Genomic DNA, 24,575 nt, shown 5'->3' on the forward strand with positions numbered 1-24,575 from the left:
AAAAGTGTTATATATAAAACTTGCACGGTATGAAGAGCCCCATGTAGTGATACAAACATTTTCTACGTACGTGGAGGCATAGAGGAGATTTCAAGGTCACCTCTGCTTTTTAAATAAAATACTGTCTTTTTTTATCGCAATATAATAAATGGTGCTCAGATACCTTCAACAAGATCATTGCAATCTCCTCCATGCTTTCATCTACGCAAATGTCAATGTCAAGGGAGGATAAGATGGTGGCAACAGTTTGACTTTGGATGATTATTTGAACATCACGGAAATGTTACCTTCTTGAAGAGAATCAATTTCTTAAGTAGAATCGGTCATTGTTTATTGCATATTCCTGTAGCCTCCGTCGAGACATTTTCAAAACACTACTATGTTTGCTTTTTGCGCAAGTCATTCCCCAGGTATGAAGCTCCCAAGTTGACATATCGTCGGCATTTATATTACTCAAGGTGCACCGTGCGAAGGTACGATCAGATTTATGTCACTTGTGTCAACTCGGAAGCTTCAAATCCAGGAAATGACTTGTACAAAAAACAAACATAGAAGTGTTTTGAAAATGTCACGACGAGGGCCACAAGAATATGCAATAAAAATGAGGGAATCTATTTAAAAAACTGAAGATGACTTTCAAGTAACCTTCAAAGGACAATTCAAGGTCAAATTGTTACCACTACCTTATGTCTTTGATATCCTGCAACTTTTATCTGAAATATTTTTCCAGATTTAAAGTCATTTCTGCAAGATGTGAGTAGGGTAGAAATTTTAAGTCACCTTGTATACCGAAGTCAAACTAATTGTCGGACAAAAAACTAACACTATGTTATAGGACTAAGCGATAGTTATTATATAGTTAGTTATTACTTTTCATAAATATTTACTAACAATAAGAATCGAAACTTTACCCAAATTCGAATTTCTACATAGAATTTTTACATAACATTAGTATTATTAAATAGTGGTTTATAGTCGCATCAACTACCCAGGTCATTAACGACTGTTGACCAGTTTACGGAGATAAGGTTATAGTCGGAAGTGGTTGGTTTGACATAACTTTTTCATAGTTAGGTGAGGATTCCTATAGTTTTACAAAATTTAGGTGTCTAAATACGTGTCGAATATTTTTTCGAGAACTACATTATATCCAAGTTTCATCAAAATCGGAAATCATCACTTCGGGATGGGTCCTTGTAAGTGCATTCCAGTGGTGTATTTTATGTTTTGAGTTTTCCGGATGGTGGAGAGGAAATCAGAGAAGAAAATACATAATATTAATTTATACGATTATAAAGAGAAGCTGCAAAATGCTAAGTAGCAATATTTGTTTATTTGAAAGAAAATTGTACTTTCGACACAATACTTGGTATATAGTCAACACGGTTGTTTATTCAACAAATGAATATTGGACGTTGTCATTATTATGTACGCGATACGAACATTATTTTCTGCTTTCATTGCATACGAGTCACGTTATGTCTACTCTCGTTGCTTTCATACAATGCGTTACTAATTACCTTCGTAACTTAACAATTGTAATGTTTCCGCATCATGTATCTGCAGTACACATTCTTCGCAATCCTTTGTAAAATTGAATGCAAATGAAATGCGGTACACAAATAATCCTTGAAAATTTTCGCAACCTCTCACATTGAAATACCTGCTACAATGTTGTTAACAGTATTATTACAGTATGTGGTAATGGGATGTTGTTGTGTTACACACATATATTGCGAATAAGAAGAAGAACTCCGTTATTGTATGCTTTTGAACAAAAGTCTGTAGCTTAGTGGAAAATTGAATTAAAAGTGTATTTAATATACGGAGGCATTTCATATATTTATATAACGGAATGATATTTTATATATGTTGTATACATATGTAGAAAAATTATATATGTGAATATACCATGTAAGTACATATTTACAGATTAATAAACTATAATTAATATGTATTTATTATACAAATATTGTATATATGTTATACATTATTTTGTTATTTTTAAATTAGCTTTGTATAGAAACTATAGATGTATCTATACACCAAAGTATAAATAAATTTTGAACGTAATAAAAGATTTGTAATGTGCTTCAAAATTCTTTTAAACAGCTTCCAAATTTTAGAATTGTCCTACACACTTTTCTTGTACGTAAAATAAAAAAAAAATCTCCTAATGTATAAACAATTTATGAAACATCCTTCAAAAGGAGTTTAAATCTTGTTTGGTTCCCTTTCCGTTCTTGTGATATGCGACGTCTATCGTATATGACAATATGCATAAAAAATTCACTGAACACCAATTAGCTTGGACTTACAATATACGAGATAGGTGTAACATACGAACAAAGTGACGTGCTCGTCGACGTATCATTAATCAAAGCTGAAAGCAGGTATATAGATACCTGCCGGTAAAGGGTTTAAATTATCGAACTTTCTAGGAAAGCGGAATACACTGCCATGGTATCGACATATTGATCGATCACGGAACTCCCCAAGAAATAAATACCTTAAATGAAGTCACGAGATTATAAAACAAGCTTCCGTTTAACCTTTGATCGCGTTTGACGGCGATCGTTGCAACGCATAAACTACGTTATTTTGTTTAAAGGGAAACTTTGTTAAGGTACGGGACGTAAAAGAAGCAAAACTTGGTAATTCAAAAACTGACTGAAATAAATAATGTTCTCTTTTCTTTGTGAGAATACACGCTGTCTCTATCCTTGCTAATTACACCTATCGATCTTGAATGGAGAGTGTGATAAATAATTTAGTGTTACATGCACTATAGTCTGTGAAGCTATCTGACAAGTTCATACGTTGTCACATATTAATAACAAACATTAATCTATAGACACCATATTTCAATAATTATTGTGTGATTTATTTATTTATAATTGCGTTGCAAAAACAGTTGTAATAATGTTAATTATTAGTATATGGAATTTGAACTTCATTAATAAAATGCATAATTTTTTTTGAAAATTATAACATGGTATATATTCATTCCTAAATTCCAAAGTCTCCTTATACTGGTAATTTAATATCTTTTCATAATTTTAATTTTATAGTAACCTAAATATGAATTATTTTACTTTATATATATATTAATTACTATTATTTTAAACAAATATGAAAATATCAAACTTTATATTCAATTTAAGAATTATGAAATCCAATCTATTTTATTAAAATCTGTTTGTAAAATCTGCTGTATTAAAATCTGTCAATAATATTGAAGATATGAATAGCCAGAATTTAACAATATTGAATTCGATTCGTATGTAATTAAACATCTGAATCTACATCCCTCCATTATTAGAAGTAGATAATCAAATAATTACTCCACTTATTGCTGATCGATTTCTAATAACTTCGAGAGACATAATTTATTCTTAAACAATTCCATCAATAGGAATTAAAATAGATGCAACTTGCGGACGAAGTAATCAAGGAAATCTTTATGCTTTTCAATCTACAATTTATTGCAATCAATGTTCTGAAATTTAATTATAGACCTATTTAATTTGTGGAAAAATTGGAAAGTTGAGAGATTTAAATTTTCGGACGAGGAATTTTTAGATTTGGTAATTTGGGGATTTGGAAATTTGGGAGTTTGAAATTTAGAGGTTTAGGAATTTCTAGAAATTAAAGATTTGAGAATTTGGTGAATTAGGGATTTAGGAATTTGACAATTCAGAAACTTGAAAATTTTAATATTTACGAATTCCAAAATTCGGAAATTTTGAAGCTTTGAAATTTAAATACTTGTAAATTTATTTGAAGATCTGGAAATTCGATTGTTTGAGGAATTTGGTAATCTGAGAATTTAGAAAATTAGAAAATTTTTAAATTTGTTGAACTAAGAGTTAAAAAGTTGAGAATTTTTTAATTTATTGGGTTAGGAGTTTAAAAATTGGAAATTTTTTAATTTGTAGATTTTCAGATCTGGAAATTTGGAAAATTTTATGATTTGGAAATTTAAACAACTGAAAGGAAGTTTAAGAATTTCGAAACTCATTTTTTGAGGAGCTTAAGGATTTGGAGATAAACATAGACTTCCACACAAAACCATCCGCTATTTCTAATTTACAATTTAATTTGAAAGATTTTAATTAGAAATTAGAAATTAATTTTCAGTCACATCATTCTATTAACAGAAATGAGAACTAACAATCAATAAGATTATCAGTAATTGTAATTTAATCGTTACTTAAGTTTAATTATATAATAATAACTCTTTCCTTTGGACCTCATTACTTAATACTCAAATTAAAGTCTTAACCCCTTGCACTGCAATACCGTGTCATACTCGTGACGTGCCTTACAGTTCATATGTGATGAACCAGATTCGTATTATCATTGCAAATAAATTTTGCGTTCAACTATAAGTCTTCAAAATTAAGGATCATTGAATACAAAACGTGCCTAACTTATCAATTTTTTTTATTTGCCTTTATGTTGTAGTAATAATTGATGAGCTGCAATTGACGCAACTGTTTAAAAAATTGTAGGTTAAGGGGTTAATTATTACACACCTGACCGTTCATCCATAGTCTTCTGATGGGACACAAACATTACAAGCGAAAGTAGCGATAGATGAAAAAAGGTGCTATAAAAAATACAAACTAACCGTTTAAGGGAAAGTTTCGATAGTATAAAGGTTTATCGTTCGTGACGTTTCGCCGTGTAAAGCATTCTGTCGCCTCACCACCTTGGTTCCCTTCTCTTCGTACGTGGCAATCGACTCTTGCCTGAACTAGTCGAGGCAATAAGACCAGAGAACACCACCTGTTTCCAAGTGTTATGAAACCTCCGGCCAGTAGCACCGCCTTTCACAACGACAACTTGCCACATAGATACACACTGCATCCAACTCACATGTTCAGCTCTTGCTACAACCCTCGCTCCAAGTCCGTTAACACCAACTTCTACCCATCAAGACCATTACTACTAAGGTTACTCTTTACGAGTCCACGGGATTTTGTCGCCAAATATTGCAGATGACGCTTAATCAGATACCCCTTTTGTTCGCCATTTTCCCGAGGGGTTTTCGTCGAATGGTCCTCCATCGGTCCGTTTTTGTATTAATAACATCGTTCACACTGTATGGTCTGGCAGCACCGTTTCGTCTAATCGGTAATGAAGGTTTTGTTTTACGTGAAATGTTATGCCTCTGATGGTAATAAGTTATGATTATTAAAGTTATACATTACGACTGTGTTATTGCGAAATAAAATGTGAGCCGTTGGATGCGATATCCGCTCACTCTACCGATCGTTTTTCCTACATAAATTATTCAACCTTTTTGGATATACATAATGCATCGAAACACGGTAATGGCGAATAATTTTACTTTTTCCGCTGGTTTTAATGCACATGTTCCTGAATACAGGCTGTTTCAATCGGTTATATTTTGCGAAGTAGCTGTTTAACCTCTTCCCGTGTCCGAGTCTCACTCGTGACGCACTTACAGCTCAAATATGACAAACCTTACTCAAATTTTGAATGTTCAACTTTGAAATTTAAGTCCAACTATAAGTTGCATTATCAAGGATCCCTAAATATAAAATACTCAGAACATTTTAATTTCCATTGTTCGTTTTAATGTTACAGCCCTGAATACTGAGTCTTGACTGACGCATCTGATAAATAAATGGCACGGGAAGAGGTTAAAATTGACCTTAAAGTGATTATGGAATTAGAGGTTGCGAGAACTTTTGCTCACCCTGTACAACAGCGGTGAGAGTCGTTCGAATTATTGTGTAATACGTTGTAACTCTGCCGTGAACAACCGAACAATCTCTCGGAACGACGTGATACGTTGTAATCCAACAAATCACGGTAACGCGACATGTCGCTTTAAGCCGTCGCTGCCATCTCGATACGTCTACAGACATTTAATTCAGACGTTAGTTAACATGCAAGATGTGACTATGTACTTATAGGACAGGGTTAATTAAAAATTAAATTTTTAAGAGAACATTTTTATGTTCTACTCTTCCACAAAACTTTAACAACAATTAGAGAGAAAGATGTTTTATTAAATTAGGATTTTAAACACTTTACTAAGTTTTAAGAAAACCACAAAATAATTTCGGATTATTGATACCAAATACATTATGTTTCACTTTTGTACGTGGAAGTTTACTTTGTTCTACAAATAAAAATTACGAAAAAATATTACATGATAATGCGTGATCATATAAACATTTTTTTTTATAGAACCTGCTAGAAAAGTTATATGGCGAAAATTGGAACAGCTTGTATGAGACAAAGTTGTTATTTCATATTTTTGATATATCTTTCTAATAAAATATTTAACAACCTATGTTCAAATCATATTTTTATTAATTTTGCTCATACAATATATAGATAAAGTTTTGCAAAATAATTGAGACACTCTGTATAATATACTCATGTATAAAAATCGTTACCACGTTTATTAAGTTGACTGCAAATTGAAAGGTTCAAGCCTGTAATAACCTATTTTTTTTGTCCTTTCTTAAAAATATTTAATTATATTGAATAATTATGTTAGAATTATTGCTATTGCTAGTAATTTGTCTTAGTTATGTTGCACTCAATACTTGAATGGTTTTATAATATGTAAAATATTTGAATTGTTTTTATTATGCATTGTACATTAACATTCTACGTTGGGGCTTTGAAAAATTACACGTACTTGTACATTTGACTATGTACTTATGTTATGTGAACAGAATATGATAAGAAAGTGCGGCGATAAAAGCTGGTACACCCTGTATCTACTTTGATCCTAAATTTATGTATTGAATAGTACAGTCATAAAGTTTCTAAATTCTGTAGAGATCAATTATTATCAGAATACTAATTAGCTCAGGAGTTAAATTTCTGTGAATGGCTTCGATGGCGTAAAAATGAGACACTTTTGGGTAAAAGTGTGTGCTCTATTTACAACAAATTTATTAAGGATATTTGTTTCGAAATGAGACCTTACCTTGCGATAAAAAAATTTCAAAGCTAATTCGCTGAGATCTTTTAAGAAATTATTCCACAATATTTAGAGCTAACTGCTTCTAGTACCAATTTTCGATATTATATATCATGTTATATGTATATGATATATCATGTCATATTGTTACAGTATCTCAATTGTATTACATATCATATCATCTCAATATCTCAATATTGTATATCATGTCATATAATCTCAACATCCCTGTCATATTATCTCAACATCTCAATATTACAATAAAATACCAAAGGGTCAACACACTGTGCTGCTATTCCTTAAAAGCTGACGAATATTAAATTTTCGAAGTATATATGCAGCTTTCTGCTGTTAATACATATTCATTACACATGTATTATATTAACGAATAAACGTCACTTGGATTTCGTAGATATATTGATTAGTTAATAAATTAATGAAACCATCAATGTTAACAAAACTTCACATTTCTTAATGTCCTGAACATGGGTATAAATTTAATATACCAAGGAAAAATTATTAAAAAAGTCATATGATTCATAAATTCATGTTATGATTAACCCTTCGTCTTATAACAATGTATCATACTGGTAATACACATTACAGTTCAGAGACAACAACTCAAAATTGCCAGGTGTACCTGTTACTAATTTTTAATTTTTTTTTTCAAGAAAGTACTTTAATTTTGGGAAAAAGTACTTTATTCAAAGAATGCACCCTGCTATACATTCTTCCTATCTGCCCTTCAAATTGTGGCCTCTACAGAAAACTGTTCGTATTTTGAAAGAAACCAGTCACAGAGCCGTTTCTCGACATCTTCGTAACTGTTGAAGTGTTTCTAGAAAAGTACGTGAGCCATTGATGAAAACAAGTGGTAGTCTGAAAAGGCAAAGTCTAATGAGTATGGCGGGTGGGCTAAGAGTTCCCAACCAACTGCAGAAATTGTGCCTTTAACCGTTTTCATTGTGTGATGCGACGTTATGTTGCAAAATCACTTTTCCGCGTCTTCTAGTATAATTTGGACGCTTTTCGATCAATACATAATTCAAACTGATTATTTATTAACGGTAGCAATCGGTATTCACTGTTTTCACGTGGTTTTAGCTCATGGTACGCGACACTGATCCCACAAAATGCATAGCATTGTCTTTCTTCCGAAGTGATGCTTGCCGCTGATATTGATGATTGTGTCAATCAATGACGTTTTGCGTTTTGAGTTTCTAAAGTAGAACCAACATATGCATATTGCGTTAGAAATACGAAAATAACGCGTCGCAACTGCTATTTAGTTTGAAACTAGACATTACCACAAAAATAAAATATGCTAACTCGAAATCGTCTGAACATCGACGTCGTATTGAAAGGTATCATTGCAACAAAGTAACTTAAGAATTTAAACTATAAATACGCCTTTACGCCTAATGCAGTTCAGCTCAGAAATTAAGAATTATTAACCGGTACACCTGGTATATATTTCATGGAAGTTTGTATATTAAACAAAATTATAATAAATTTAAGTAAACAAAAATTATTGTAATAGATGGACTTTGTAAGTAAATATTTTCAGTTACAAAACCTTTGTCTCTATTGAAGATTAGAGTATTCTAATTCTTTTAATTGAAAGCGAAAGGAAAATGCCGCAACTGCTGTTTGGTTCGAAATTAGACAATGGTACAAAAATAAAATGTGTCAACTCGAAATCATCTGAACATTGGTGTTTTGAAAGATATTGTCATAACATTACAATTACATAAGAATTTAGACTGTGAATACGCTAAGCGTCTAGTGTAACCCAGAGCAGATATAATAATTATTAACCGGTACACCTGATATATTTGCAGCTCGATTGAGTTTGGAGTTTAATAGCAATTATAATTTGGATAATTAAGGATCGTTGTAATCTAAACTATATCTTAGTATCTAAACTAGAAATAATGCTTAGCATCTTCTTGATTTGTTTTAACGTTGTAGCAATAATTAGATAGCTCAGAATGAGAAAGAAATATAACTGTCGAAAGAATCATAAGTTAAGGAATAAATATATGTTACGAATATAAAAACTGCAAAAGAATAAAGTAAAATATCGTGGAATTTAAGCTTGCAATCCCCATCTCAATATATCATCAAATTTTAATAAAATGTAAGGAAACTAAAGATTTCATTCTTTGGTATTCATGTTATTTCAAATTTTTTGATGAAGATTTGTCAAGTGTAATATCAAATCGAAAAAATTTGGGAAAATTTTCAGGATTTTAATATTTTGAAATAAGTCGAAGTATCTACAGGGTGACTCACCACATTTTGCCATCTATGTAGATTTGCGTCATTATAAAATCAATTGAACTTTATCTAAAACATTGTTTGCTATAAGTAATAATAATGACGCAAATCTAGATGGCAAAATGTGTTGAGCCACCCTGTATTTAAATTTAAAATGTCCACTTTAGAACTGTTAAATTAGTAAGTATTGGTGCGATATCTCTACGCAAGTTGATGTACTTGTATGAAATTTTATCTGAAACAGAAATTTATCTGACTAACGCAACTTCCGTTCAAAAGTGTCCCAATAATTGTGCGATATACACAGACAGTTGTACATGCTAGGAATCATACAAATTATAAAAGAAGTTATTGCTGAATAATGTCCAGGAAAAAAGTTAATCAAGATATGCTTTAAAGACTAAATTCATTTTAGTTCAGACAATAGTTTTTCAGAAGTAATTGTGAAAAAGTGGAGAGATATTCCTTCAAAAGTATTTCAAGTTATTTTGGAGACTGAGATATACTTTATTTAAATTCCACAAATACAAATACGACTCGGATTGCAAATATAAATAAAAACAATAATTAGTACTTGAATAAAACAGTACTCTTTATTTTACAGAACATTTATAATACTACAATTTAATACAATTAAACCACGTGAGCTATAAATATTGAAGTATTTCGGTAAAATTGTAAAAAGTGAAAAAATAATCTGTTTCCAAACGTTTTGTGGTTAACGTTATATCTAATTTCACAATTTTATTTTATAATTGTCAAGAAAAACTAGAAAAATAATAAATTTTCACGAAAATTAACTTAAAAACATTATTCATATTAATGGCCTTAAATTCTCCATTTTAGATTTTAGAAAATTATGCATTTAGGCAGCTTTTTCAGAAACGGCCGCTGTGCAACGTTTTATTAAACTTTTTTCCTCCTTTATGAAACTGTCCACATCAATAAAGAATATTAGGACAGGTTCATTCTACATTTCTATATAAATATTGCGCTCAATATTTCACATTTTTATTCTATTATTCCCACTTTAAAGCAAAATTTAATCGCCACTGGTTCGGGGCTTTATCTACGACAGGACAGTATTACAGCGTTGTGTTTAACGAGGAGTTACTTCCAACGGCACATGAATACGCAAATGGAACTGTACATAAATCAAGTTCAGGCATGTTACTACGTTGGCCAATTGATAGCTCAAATAGTGGTCTCATAAGGAAACCATTTCATGTGTCCCTTTCATATTTTAATGAGCTACCGTGAGGTGATAGATCTTGTTGTTATCAATCTCCCTTCTATACAGGGTATTCGTGGCATTATGGATCATTGTTTATGCGTGTACAATGAGAACGTTTAAAAAATGAAAAAGAATTTTCTATAAAAAATAAAAGTGCCGAATATAGTTGTACTTTGTATTAGCACCGGAACTTTAACTTTTTGTTATTACATTGTGTTTCAAGAAGTGGAGATTTTTCGAGTAGAATTAATTTTGCGCCGCCTCCGAAAAGGTTGAAATATATTTAATATACTACCTAACGAGTAAATAGGTTTAATTCATATCTGTGACGTAATTGTATGATTCAAAGAAATAGAAATTACTTCATTAGGAAATAGAAATTATTTTATACTTTTTAGTGCATTTCGAAGTCGGTGTATTTTTTTTCTGAAAATTATTTTATGATAATTATGTCCCATGCCGGTACGTTAATTTGTAAATCTAACGTAGGCAAAAGATTTAATGCGCGAAATTTTTCCATGTTCTATAACCACATACATCAGAAGATTGTATTAATCCAGTAGCGATTTTTTAATACTTAAAACTGTCAAAGTTTTATTTGGCGATATGATATTTCTTGTCAAAATTTAAAAAAATTAAAAAATTATTAAAAAAGTGATATTTTCAAAATTACCCAACCTAATAATATATATTTTACAATCGTGAAGCAATTCTGAATCAACAGATGTAATTCCTTTAATTGCACGTATTCTACATCATTATGAAGATATTACACTTCGCACAAGTACAATTTATGCGTTAAGATCTTCCGTGCGTCGAATACTACCACCAGTACGCGTCCATAACGCGGATCAAATGCGATATCTAACTCGAACGACATATTTTTATAGAGGCACCTTTGGACCTTTAAATTCTTTTTTCAAATAAGTTAGTGTACAAAATGTAACATAATACAATTTCCAGAATATTACGTATAGAAATTAGTTGTGCACCGAACGGAAGGTATAAAATGTACGTATAACTTCAACGATAATATTTTTTCCACAAGCGAAATTAAAAATTCCAATTTATCCGTATTTTGTCTTTTGACCTATAGTTTACATATGTGAAATTTGATCAAAATAGTGCAAAGTTTTATTAAAAAAATTTGCAAAATAATGTTAATTTTTAACATATTTTTTAAACAAATAAATTTTTCAAAAATTCACTTAGGCCATATTATTGGCCTTCTAAAACAGAAAAATTTGCACTTTTAATTTTTTGTCTAGGCCTAATAGTTCCTGAGATATTCGAGAAAATATGTTTTGCAACCCCAACTTTGGGGGCCATTTTCACCCTTTCAGCATGGACGATGGCCGATAAAAAAAAATACGTGTCAAATATTTTTTTGCGTTCTATATCATACTCAAAGCGCATCAAAATCGGCGATTGGCGATTGGGTAATGTCCCTTGTAAGAATTGTGGTAGTAGGGATACATGAATATGGTCCTTAACGTACTCTTATACTCTTTTCATATATTTTTCATGTGTATACATACGTGTAATACTTTTGAAAATATAGCCTTTTAAAAACGAAGAAATCATTTATGCTAACCCTGTATATTTTTTAACGTCAAATGAAAGCGTATGTCAAAACAGTTTTATTTAAGCTTATGGCAATGCCCTTCAAGTCCATGCAAAAACAGACAGTAAGAAATTGAATATTTCGTAATATTATATTTATTAATCATGTAACTAAAAACTGGTAGAATTGTGCACTATTCTTGCAAATTTGTCACATCATATGTTTAACCCCTTGCCTTACAACATTTTCATCACGATTCAATTTGTCGTTTAATTTTAATTCCTATCCCTCCACTCATGATCGCCACATAGAAAATGTCCCTAACATTTGAACATTCTTTGACGTCTTAATGTTACAACAATAATTAACCAATTAACTTAGGCGATCTTTTTGCAAAGTGCGCACCAGTGTGTGTCGCGATAATCAAGCGATGACGAGTTATTTGTTTATATCATTTCGTGTTGAACTCAAAACATTTTAAACATATTACAATTTACGAATATAATTTAGTTTTCGCCAAAATTATAATTTAAATGTCAAATTGTAACAAAATTTGACGCATGAGAGATATAGTCGTCATGACACAAAATTCTGCCACATCTCCATGACGGATATAGTCGTCGAACACGCTTAACTGATTAAGCCGCCATGTCTGACGTATTCGCTGAGAAAATCATAAGTTAAGGAGTTAAAAAACATACAAAAATGTACATATCACGTATAGTGCCGGAACATTTGTACATTTAGTTCATATTTTCAATTTCGTGGTGGAAATAATTTGCAATATCACAAACAACATATCAGCGTTATTTATTTGGATTACATATTACATTATTTCCAGGTTGTTCTGTTCCGATTAAAAGCTTGATGTTTGAAATTGGATTTCATTTTTAACATCCAGCAAAAAAGTACCGTATCCATTTTGCTGCAACAGTATTTGTAACGGAAAATACAAATAAATTCATACTTCATTGGTAAAACATTGTGTAAAACGTGTTTAAACTTTATACTTAAAATAATTAATTTTATAAATGTCTTCTTTATAAAAATACCCGTATTTGCGCTTGAAATTGCGTTTTTAAAAATTGGATACTAGCGGTTGAGAAATTACAAACGAAAAAAGCTGCGATTGAATAAAAAGTAGTTAACAGTGAAATTAAAATCATTTATCAAATGTACCTCTTAAAAATATATTAAACATTAAGATGGATGTTTCGCGTTTCTTCGCATGAATTAATTGGCTTAAATCAAAGTTATTTTGATGAATAAATGACTAAGTATAAATTGTATCAAAGATAAGTCGATATTTTATCAAATTTAACGCACAAAATTATAGTTTTAATCTCCTCATATTTATATACAAATAGACTTAAAGCTTGTACTGCATTTTCTTTTAATCGACAATCAATCAACATCGATTAGTTATTAAGATCATTAATTAATTATTACCGCCAACTAATTACTACGACCAATAATTGCAGCCATAATTACTACAACAATTAATAATATGATCCCTCAGATAATTCTTCACAGCATCACAATCATTATTCGCGTTATTACATTGGTTTGAGTTCTGATTAAAAACTTGAAGTCCGAAATTGGATTTCATTTTAAATACAAGGTCCATCAAAAAAAAAAGTAACGTATCAATTTTGTTGCAGTAGTGTTCGTAACGGAAAATATGAATAAATTCATGCTTCGTTGGCGAAACGAACATTGTGTACAGACGTGAAAAATTCAACGGTAGAAGATTTTCAAAGATAACAGCAGAGTATTCTTGTATACACTCGCGCGTTCATGAATATTAACGAGCGTGCCTTCTTTAGTTACCATTACACGGCACGGCGGAGCAATGAAGTGGTGGCAAACAATAAGGCGAGTAGAAAATCGAATAACTCAAAGTAGAATCGCTGGACGAAAGGGCGTATCCGATTCCCCTTCTCGTTATGTTTTCGCGTACGTATTCGCTATAGCAGGGAATTATCTGTCGATTCTAACCGTGTAAGTTACCGCAGTGCCGATGCGGTTATGGCGGTAATATTCTGCCCGTATGAGCTAGCGTAATGCCTAGTCGAACAAAGCGACTCCACTCAGTGGATGGAGAAACTTAATCTTCCATGTACGCGGCGTACAATGTAATGAATGCGAGTAATACAGAAACGGTAAAAGGTACCATTCGATGCCCTCTTATCATGGACGTTTATCGTACTTACCTGTAAATGGCCACTGTATTGTACAAACCATTACCATATTTTTCAACTTAATGCGCCTACTCGGATTATTTCTACTTCAGATCTAGCTTAGTGATTTGAGAAATTTCATCTTTAACGTTACATATTTATAAAGGTTTCTGCCTGGTAATATTTCTGAAAGTTTATGCATGTTTTAGGGTATTAGGACAGCAGTTTGTTTTCATCATTTTTAAATAAATATACGGAACATTGTCTGAAAGGAGATTTACACAAGTATGGGAGTGAGAATTGTATCGTACTTTGTATGTACGTATTTAGAGTGAAACATGTGAACCGTATCATTTGAATAACTTATTTCTCTTATAATAGATAAATTCACAAAAAGGGAATTTAACAATTTTTATGATATCATTTTCCGAATTTGCAAATTAAAAAATATATGGATTCCCAGATGTTGGAATTCTCAGATTACAAATTTTTGGAGCTACCAATATTTCCGTTTCAAAAGTAAAAAATTTTCAGATTCATTTCAAATTCTAGTGCAAAATGAAATTATTAACCTGAAAAATGTTGTAATTTATACATTTATAAATTTGCAAAATTTGTAAATTTAGATATTTAAAAATTTACGACTTCGTGAATTTGGAAATTTGGAAATTTAAACACTAGAAAATTTTTTAATTTAGGATCTTGAAAATTGGAAATCCCTTAATTTAAAAGTCTAAAAATGAAAAAGTTTTCAAAAATAAAGTTTCAAATTTTATAATATAAATTTAATTTTTGAGATTTAAAAATTTACTTTACAAAGCTTTAAGGTTCTAAATTTTTAATTTTCAAAATTTAAAAGTCAAATTTCGCAGATACTTAAATTCACAAATTACAAAATTTGGATATTTTTAAAATTCCAAATTTTCATGTACTCAAATTTTTAAATTGCAACTTTTAAAAATTCACAGATTTATACACTGGCGATCTCTTAAATTTCCTGATCACTAAATATCTAAATTTGCAAATTATTATGTTTACGTATTCAAAAATTTCTATATCCTTTAATTCTCAAATTCCAAAACTTCCTAGGGCTTACATTCTCAAATTCTTAAGGTCTGAAATTCCAAAATTCCAAAATTCCAAAATTCCAAAATTCCAAAATTCCAAAATTCCAAAATTCCAAAATTCCTAAGTTCCTAAATTCCTAAATTCCTAAATTCCTAAATTCCTAAATTCCTAAATTCCTAAATTCCTAAATTCCTAAATTCCTAAATTTTTGAATATAGTGATTTGAAAATTCGTTAATGTTATATTTCGAAATTTCTAACCTTTCAACTTTCCCTATTTGTAGATTTGAAAGTTTGGTACGGTATTTTTCTCTCTATTTCACATCTGTACGCTGCACATACTGTGCCCGCCAGTGTTTATAATCCCTCTGACGGGCACTTAATCTGCCTATGACTGCAGTCCGTATATGATCCTCTTGATAACAAAAAATATTTACTCCTTTTATTATTAAAAGTAAATACGTTATTTAAGTGACTTCTTTAATATCTTGTTCCATACATTTACCAACATAAAATAAAATACAAACAAATGAACGTAACAAAGATGAAATCACGATGAAATTAATCAATAGATGTAGTAGGAAGCATACTTTAATAATCATACTTTAATAAAAATATGTAATATTTATACCAGTTAATATTTATACTTGTAATATTTTCACAAATTTCCACATTTCAAAATTCGTTTTATTTTACAAAAATATTATTATTTTTTCATACAAAACTTTAATTGTACTATTGTTTAATTCAAAGTTGCCTATTAGTATCAAAAAATTTCTTTTTATTAACATAATTTATTCGACAATATTATTATACGTTACCATTGTAATTTTAATTTTAAATTTGTAATTTTAAATCATTAATTATTTAGTTAATAAATTGTTATTTTATTTGATTTCATTATAATATAAGAATAAATGTAGGCAATAATAGAAAGAACTAATATGCGAGAACAATTTTTTCCTTTCCGCTGATGAAATCGTAAAATCTGTTCGATAGTTGAACGTTCATTTCTGGCCAATCGAACGGTTTAAAACTTTCGTAACTTTTCGGTCGGTCTAATCGAAAAAGGAGGAAGAGAACGAAAGAAAACGAGTAACCAACTTTCATTGCAATTTCCGTGCTCACAAAAGCACAAGTACGGAATTGTAAGTCATTTGAATTTTCCATCGTTCTGAAAGCGAATCGGAATTTCTTTTCAATTTCAAACATTTTGATTCGATGAATATTAATTTTCGGATTTTATGCTGGAAATATCGATAACGGTACATCGTTTTCTACCAGGCTTCGCATCCATTCCGTCCCAATTTCACTTTCACGAGAACTGAGCGGTTGCGATTTTTAAATTCACCCGTTTTGCGTTTCCGGTGTCGGTTAATCGCGGTGAACGCCGAGTTTGCGGTGCAAACTTTATTTCACGCCCAGCAACCATTACTGCCCCCTCGTCCCATCCCATCCTTCCTTCCGTTATACCTCTTTCCGACCGTGTTCACTGAAAAATTGTACCTAGTAGATTACTCCTGTTGGGGTGTCAAACGACGACGCGACGAGTTTTCAATTTCTATCGATTTTCATTTTACGTTTTTTCAACTGTTATAAAGTATAAACGCTGAAATTCGATCGCTCGTTTTCTATTTACTACTTAAATAGTGCTTTTAATTCTTTTTTATACTTTTTAACCCTTTGCACTCGGAAGTACTTTTAACTTCGAAACTTTCCAATTAAAAAATTTAATGAATTTTTTTACGTTGTTATTATTATCTGTTTTGCTATATTTATGAGAATACTATTAAATAACATTTCAAATGGAATATCTTTAATAGGTGTACTTTTTATTTAACTTTCAATATTTTGTGTCATTTACATATGAGTGAATGCATGCATGACTCTAAAATTTTCGTATGAGTCTATCACTTATGTTATCAAATGTTTGTTGAAAATATGTCAATTGAATATTGTCAATGAAAATATTCATGTAAACAATTTGAAACTGTGTAACTGTATAAAAGTATTCAATAAAATTTGTAATTTCAGTGACAACATATTAAATCTGTATGGTCACCTTTCGAGTGCAAAGTCAACGCATGGATTTAAACTGTATCGCGTTATGTCCGCGTATTTTCGTGTTACATATTTAATATAATTACTATTATTATTATATTAAATTGCCATACGTATCAAAAAAATAAAGCCTAACATCTTGACACCCTAATTCAAACTCCAACAGTTTGACACCCTAAACATGTCCACATTCCAATGAACATTTTAGATAATATAATACATATGAGTAACAAATGAAGTCATATAGCTATTTATTTTCGTTCTTCTATGATTTCTTATGATTTATATACATTTTTGTTACAGGGGGCCCGCGGACATTTTCTGCTAGGCCTTACCGAGGAGGTTGGTTCGTTTGTTTGGTTTGCAATTAGGATTAGTCAGTAGACTTTTTTCTCTGAAAACGCCTAAATCCTCTTTCATCATCTATCGTGTTCTCACCTATGTTATTTCGCTTTCACGTTCATTTTTGTATATCTACATCTCTGTGTATATCTACAAATCTATGTTCATATATATGTGTATGTTTGTACGTGTACACGAACTTTCCCTATATTTTCATCTTTCTGTGTCTACGTTTCATTTCTCCTATCTCTTTCCTATTTTTTCTTGTTTCTCTGATCGTCGCTCGATCATGCTAACTACAAACATAACTCATCTGTTATCGTTACCTCGCGTATATACGTTTATACGCTTTTTGTTTGTATCTGTGTAATTAGTCTAATATGTATCGACATGTGCACACTAATGTAGAAAATGTTTTCACGAAATATAGCGTTCGTGATAAGGGACGAAAAAAAGAATCCACTGTCAGAGATTTATTTGCAATATATCAAATATAGAGTACGTGCATAATACGCATGGTGTTTCGCGGGGATGTAATTTAGAAAAGAAAATAAATTGAAAATATGCGACAAAATTGTTTCTTAAATAATTTTGTTATCAAGACAAAATTTAAAAGTTTACAGAAGTATTTATAAAATAATTTGTGACAAGGCAGATAGTTCTAATTTTATGAAACTTGATTAAACTTAATGTGTAAGTTCCGTTAAGCACTGTTCCACTTGATTAAACATGGTTATATATTTTTCATATAGTTATATTATTCTCGTCTCAAGATAATAAATAAATTTTTCTAATATAGCATATATTTTAAAGATGTATATATTTCTTTTGATCAGTCATATATGTAGTTTTAAAATATGTTTTATGAAAAAGATGAGGTATTGTACATGCGTCATCACATACGTGTGGCACTTGAATAAACGTATTGCATATAAAAAGCGAAATGTGAAGATATATTAATACGTGTACTGTTCATTTTTGTACACCATCATTTTTGTTTGATATAATTTTCAAATGTCTTATATACAATACCCGTCATTTTTAGTTAAATTGCCAATACATAATAATGTAATATTATTTTCCATCCAACTTTAACAACGTTTACAAAATTTCCTTGCCTAGAAAATTGTCAGTTAATAAACTCATTTGAATAATTACCTGCAAACACTTTTAATGATGTGCAAATCGACCAATTTAAATAAATTATTTCCTACTCCTTATGCGGGTCTTTAATTAACTAGACGTATCGAGTCGATTATTGCGTTCACGATAATTCACAATAATTAATTGCGTTCACATATTCATAATATTGCATTGTGTTAAAAAGCCAGTTTTTACCATTTCAATTTATAGTCCTTTTCATGATTTCTAAATAAACTGTGCCATTGAAATTGTCACAATCATTACCAATTATCTTCCGTGTTTAAATCTTTTCTTTTTTCTTTTTTTCATTTATTTATTTATCTTTTTGCGAATTATCGCAGTAAAATTAGTAGCCATTAGAACAATCCAAATTAAATTTTTTTTTCATCATAGAAAACTTTTTTCAACTCATATCTTTTGGCGGAAACAAGCCTGGCATTTTTGTGGCAGTTTTTAAAACATGGTATTCAAGAATTTCTTTAGTAGGTGGTTTTTAAAGAATAGCTGCGCAATTTTTACACGAACTGAAATATTAGATTGTTCCGCAATTTGCTTTGCAAATTTTTAGTAAAAATAAGTTTTGGTGAAATATTGGCTTGTTCCGCAATTTGCTTTTCAGTACTGTTTCTTGTCGGACTTGTAAAGGGAACTGATGTCTTATTTCTGGAATATAAAGGCACTTTAGTACTCTCTCCATACAGTTTCTGATAACTTTTCGTATTGTTTAAATGTGAATGAATATTAAACTCACTTGCGTTTATTTTTCTCGTCGTCTTTCTATATGAGTAATCCTATTTCATACTGAGTGTTCTCTATCTCTTTACAGTTAAACTACACTAATTAAACCATTTTCCAGTTGTATAGACAATGAATAAATATGCTACTCCATTTTATGTCTGCTATTAAGCAAAGTGCAAGATTAAAAATTATTTAATAGACGATTAAAAACAAATGGCACCGTTAAGTCAAAACCGTAAAGAAGACGATTATTCAAGTGGCGCAAAGGTATTCGTATCATCTTTCATAAAATATAAATATTTATACACCGAATAAGTAATTGCACAAAATATAAATATTTACACACTCTATAAGTAATAGAACAAAACAAATTAGAGTATAATTTATAATTTGATATAACATGTATAATTGCATACGTATTGTGTAATTTATTAATTTGAGATTGATGAAAGAATAATAGAAAGAAAAATCTATTGCCTTTAATGAAGTGTCGATACTAATATATTAATAAACGCAATTATTGAATCAGTAAAATATTGCATATCTTTCATAGCCGAAGTATTGTACAATAGAGTGATCAATGAGAGAATGATAAATACATGAGAAATTTTTTAATTCATTTTTCTTAAAGCGAGAAGTCGCATTTAAAGAAGTTATTGTGCATATTTTCAACTTATTTTCTTATAGAGGTTTACTATGTTTGCATTGAATGTTGCGATGATAAAATAATATGCAGGTCCAAGAAGTTTGGTCAGCTTAGGCTACGTCACTTACACCCTTGGACAAAAAGATAGCACACATGTCCAAGGGTGTATATGAAAAATACTGAATATCAAATGTTGACAGATTTGGTACAATCGCGTTAAAGCTATTCTTGAACTATGTTATATAGGGTGTCTCAAATTAGTGTAGGTCCCTGAAATGGGGGTAGCCGACATGATTCTGAACAAAACTTCTCTTTGCAAAAATGGGGTTTGGAGCTTCGTTTTTGAATTATTAAGAAAAAACACGGACCAATCAGAGTACGAGGATTACGTACGCTCAGCCACTAGGCTCGAAGCTCCGCTCTCGCATTTGCGCATGCGTAGTCCTCGCGCTCTGATTGGTCCGTGTTTTTCCTTAATAATTCAAAAATGAAGCTTCAAACCTCATTTCTGCAAAGGGAAATTTTATTCAGAATCACGTCAGCTACCTCTCATTTCGGGGACTTGCACTAATTGTGAGACACCCTATATTAGCTGGAAATATCCTAATGGAATAGCTGGCAGTAAAATAGTCCAAATTAATTAGTGCACAAAATGTGGATATATTAAATTGCACGTATTAACATTAACACGATGACTGCCATAAAAGTAATAGACGACTGCTCAAATTTAATAAAATAAACTAATGAATATGAGTTAACAGAAATAGAAAATATAATAGTTTTGTATTTCTAACATAAGGTAACTTGAAATAGCATTTGAAACGTAGTCGCGTTCTTAACATATTCTATGTCAAGTTTGCAATAAAGTTTTGAATGTAGAATTTTACACTACTTTAATACAATATTTTATTACAGTATTTTCTTACAATACTTTATTATTTTACAATATATCATTATAAAAAAGTTATAATTACACTAAATTTAAAATTAAATGTAAAATTAAAAGCTATAATTTTTTATTTAATTCAAATTTTGAATATATGTTATAAACATTTCAATATACACGCATGTGTCAGTTGCTCTTATGGTAGTCGATCATATTAATGTTTGACCAAATCCTAGAATAAAATATGAAATAAAAATTCGAAATGTTGCTACAAGATACGTTTCAATATTGTCTCATGGGAACATTGATAATTATTGTACTTCCAGCAATAGGAGTTTCTCTTCAGCCGTGCACGATATGCTTCGTGAAAATGTTTGCACGGATGTATGTACATTCATTCGCATTGATGAATGATCTTTACATCGTACAATGTGTAACACATCATGCCCTCGCTACATTAACGCCATACTGTTTCCTCGTATCGACGACTCGCGCTATTAGCATTAGTTGATTAATGTTTAGATGTGTGATCGTTACGTGTAACTTTTATTTTCAACACATGTGATCTGAATGCACAACGCAAGAAATCCTACTCTGTGTATGTTTGTGTTTTGTGCTATGACGTAGGGAATAGAGTCCTTTTTTCAGCAGTATTCTACAGTGTCGGTTATCCTCGGTTGGTGAGTATAAGCATCGAATTAATGTTTAAACGAACGTTATCGACTCGTCCAATTTATAGGCACTCAAAAACCTAGTATGAAGCGTTTCCTTTACGCGAAAAACGCGAAGTTCAATTTTTACACGCAACTTTATCGTTACTGTTCTTGTTCGATGCTGTTTTTTTTTCACTTCTTCTATTCACGTTTTCCATTATTTTGAAAATCGATATCGTGTACTGCAATTTTCTTTGGAGTAATTTGTTCGAATTGCGATTTTATTCGAAATAATTAGTTTGAATTGCAATTTTCTTCGAAATAATTTGTTCAAATTGTAATTTTATTCAAAGTAATTTGTTCGAATTGCAATTTTATGCGAAGTAATATATTTGAATTGCAATTTCATTCAAAGTAGTATACTTAAATTGCAATTTTATTCAAAGTTACATGTTCGAATTGCAACTTATTCAACAAACTTTAAAACGCGTACTACATGTGTAATGTACATATGCGTTAATTGTCTGCTTTTGCAATTAGTAAGTAATTTTTATCACCTTTGCTTATTCTATTATGTATTTTGTATTCGTAAAAAATAAAGATTATATCGATTACCTTTTTACTTACGAAAAAGAAATTTTACACAGTCTTGTATCATGTATGCAATTTTATCGCCAGATATTATAAACATGTTCATATATTTATTGACACTCTATTCCTCTTTTGCGCGACTATCTTAAAAACTTTCAAATATTCATGTGTATGAACTAAATATTTTAAAAACCCAGGTGAAGTTATAAATATAGCAGACCGTGCAATGATTGACACCTTAATCTAAAACTCTATTTCAAAGTGTCAGATTTGCTTTATGAGTTTATATTTTATACTAAAAGAGCGTGAAAGCTGATTTATAGAGATCGTAGAATAAGATATAGCAGTTGCTTTAATTAAAAATCTTACAGACCCTTTTAAAGCAAAAGTATTAACAAAATTCGATAAGAAATGAATAATCACTTAATATAATAATTGAAAACGTGTATACCAATAACTGATGTAGTAATTTTGTATTAAATTTACAACGAAGCATTAAAATTTTTTCAAATGTAAAAAAATGCAACACATTGCAGTTTTATGTATACCTAAAAATGGCTCAACAAAAAATTTCATTTCGTTTTCACCCTCTAAAGAGTTAGTGTATGACATAACAAAAATTTTCTGAAAGTTTGAGTTCAAGAATTTTTTAGGAGGTCGCTTAAAGCAACTTCAAAGTTCACAAAATTAAATGAAATAAAATTTGTCAACCATTTTTTATTTAATAAAAACTATTTATGAATAGTTATTCATTATATTAACCAATTATAGGTATTTTGTTGAATTTATAATTTAAATATACTTTTACGTATTTACGTGTCTTTACGTGTCTTTTTTGTGTAAAATAATCATTTTTGTTACATAATAGATATTCTTTTCGGCGTTATACTACTTGTAATAAATATTGTTGTACTAATAACTAATTGTTTAATTTTAACTAATAACTATTGTTAAAATAATAACTAATTCTTGTTATTATTTAAATATTTATTAAATTCTTCCATAAATTCTACCTCAGTCTGTCGTACCATTAACAACTTACAAACTTTGAAATATTTCTTGACAATTTTTGTAACATTCATTTAAAATCCATAAATCAGAATATATATTGTGGAAATCATGTGGTAATTTCAGCTGCTCAAATAAAATAAATTAATTCATATTTTTTAAATAGTTTCTAGTCTATGACGTCTGTTCAGACTATGGCGCCATTGCTTACCATTTCAATCTAATCGCTTAAAGTTACGACTAATTTCCATATTTAGTAGCGCAATTGTTATGAAGTATTAATTACTAAATGCCGCGAATGGTTCAGTCGCTGAATTCCAATTCAAGCAATATTGCGTAATATACAACACTGTCACTTGTATAACTGCAGAAGTAATACTGACCGAAGTCATATTTAGCAAACACTAAACTAACAGGGAAACCACCCTAAGTGTCACCCTCAGATTTTAATGCGCTTTCGCAAGTTCATAAATCATGTCGTTACGAATATCCCTATACATGAAATTGGTTGTAGATGGTCAATATTTTACTGTATGTATAATGTTAAAAATTGAGTAGTATTAATTTCACATACAAACATCCCAATATGTGGTGTTAGTTATAGTTGGTCAATGTTTTACTAGATGTATAATGTTAAGGTTCAATAGGATTAATATTACCTATTATTTTGTATTTATATAACGAACGTACATATATATAATATTAAAAGAGAAATATATTAGTTTTAGCGTTTATATGTATAATAGTTACTTTTGTATGTGAGTTTGAATCTTCGATATTGAATCTTAAATTCAGTTTGAATCTTGATCAATTTTTGATCCTTTTTCTTTAAAAATATTTATGAGTCTATGATGCATTGTAGCATATTCACAATTGACATTTTCTTGTAATATTTCACAATTGACTAAATCCTATCTTGTAATATTTTTCTTGTACTTCTCAGTAAAATATTGTTTTCTACCATTTCTTTTTAGAAGAATTTGCAATAAATTTTGTGCATACGTTTTGTGACACCTACTAGTTGCAAGGACATACAAAAATCAGTCTTCAGTACAAAAAGGGTGACTACAATTAATTCTTCTTTACATTTGAAAAATATCAACTACAGACTTATCAGAAGGCATCATATACAAATTATAAACATAATAAAAAAATTACACATACTTTTTTAAGTACATTCCTAAAAAAAAGAAATAAAATTACACAATT

At 30.2% G+C, this 24,575-nt stretch overlaps 1 protein-coding gene across 2 annotated transcripts in view; it reads left to right on the forward strand.

Moving 5' to 3' along the window:
- Nucleotides 1-24,575, forward strand: part of LOC100881893 (nephrin) — a 702,710-nt gene that overhangs the window by 249,483 nt on the left and 428,652 nt on the right. For both annotated transcript variants that reach the window (XM_076538666.1, XM_076538667.1), the window contains exon 3: nucleotides 17,663-17,701. In XM_076538666.1, coding sequence (XP_076394781.1) covers nucleotides 17,663-17,701 — 39 coding nt within the window. The remainder of the gene's footprint in view (nucleotides 1-17,662; nucleotides 17,702-24,575) is intronic.

This window comes from Megachile rotundata, chromosome 13, assembly GCF_050947335.1.
Source record: "Megachile rotundata isolate GNS110a chromosome 13, iyMegRotu1, whole genome shotgun sequence".
NCBI classification, from domain to species: Eukaryota; Metazoa; Arthropoda; class Insecta; order Hymenoptera; family Megachilidae; genus Megachile; species Megachile rotundata.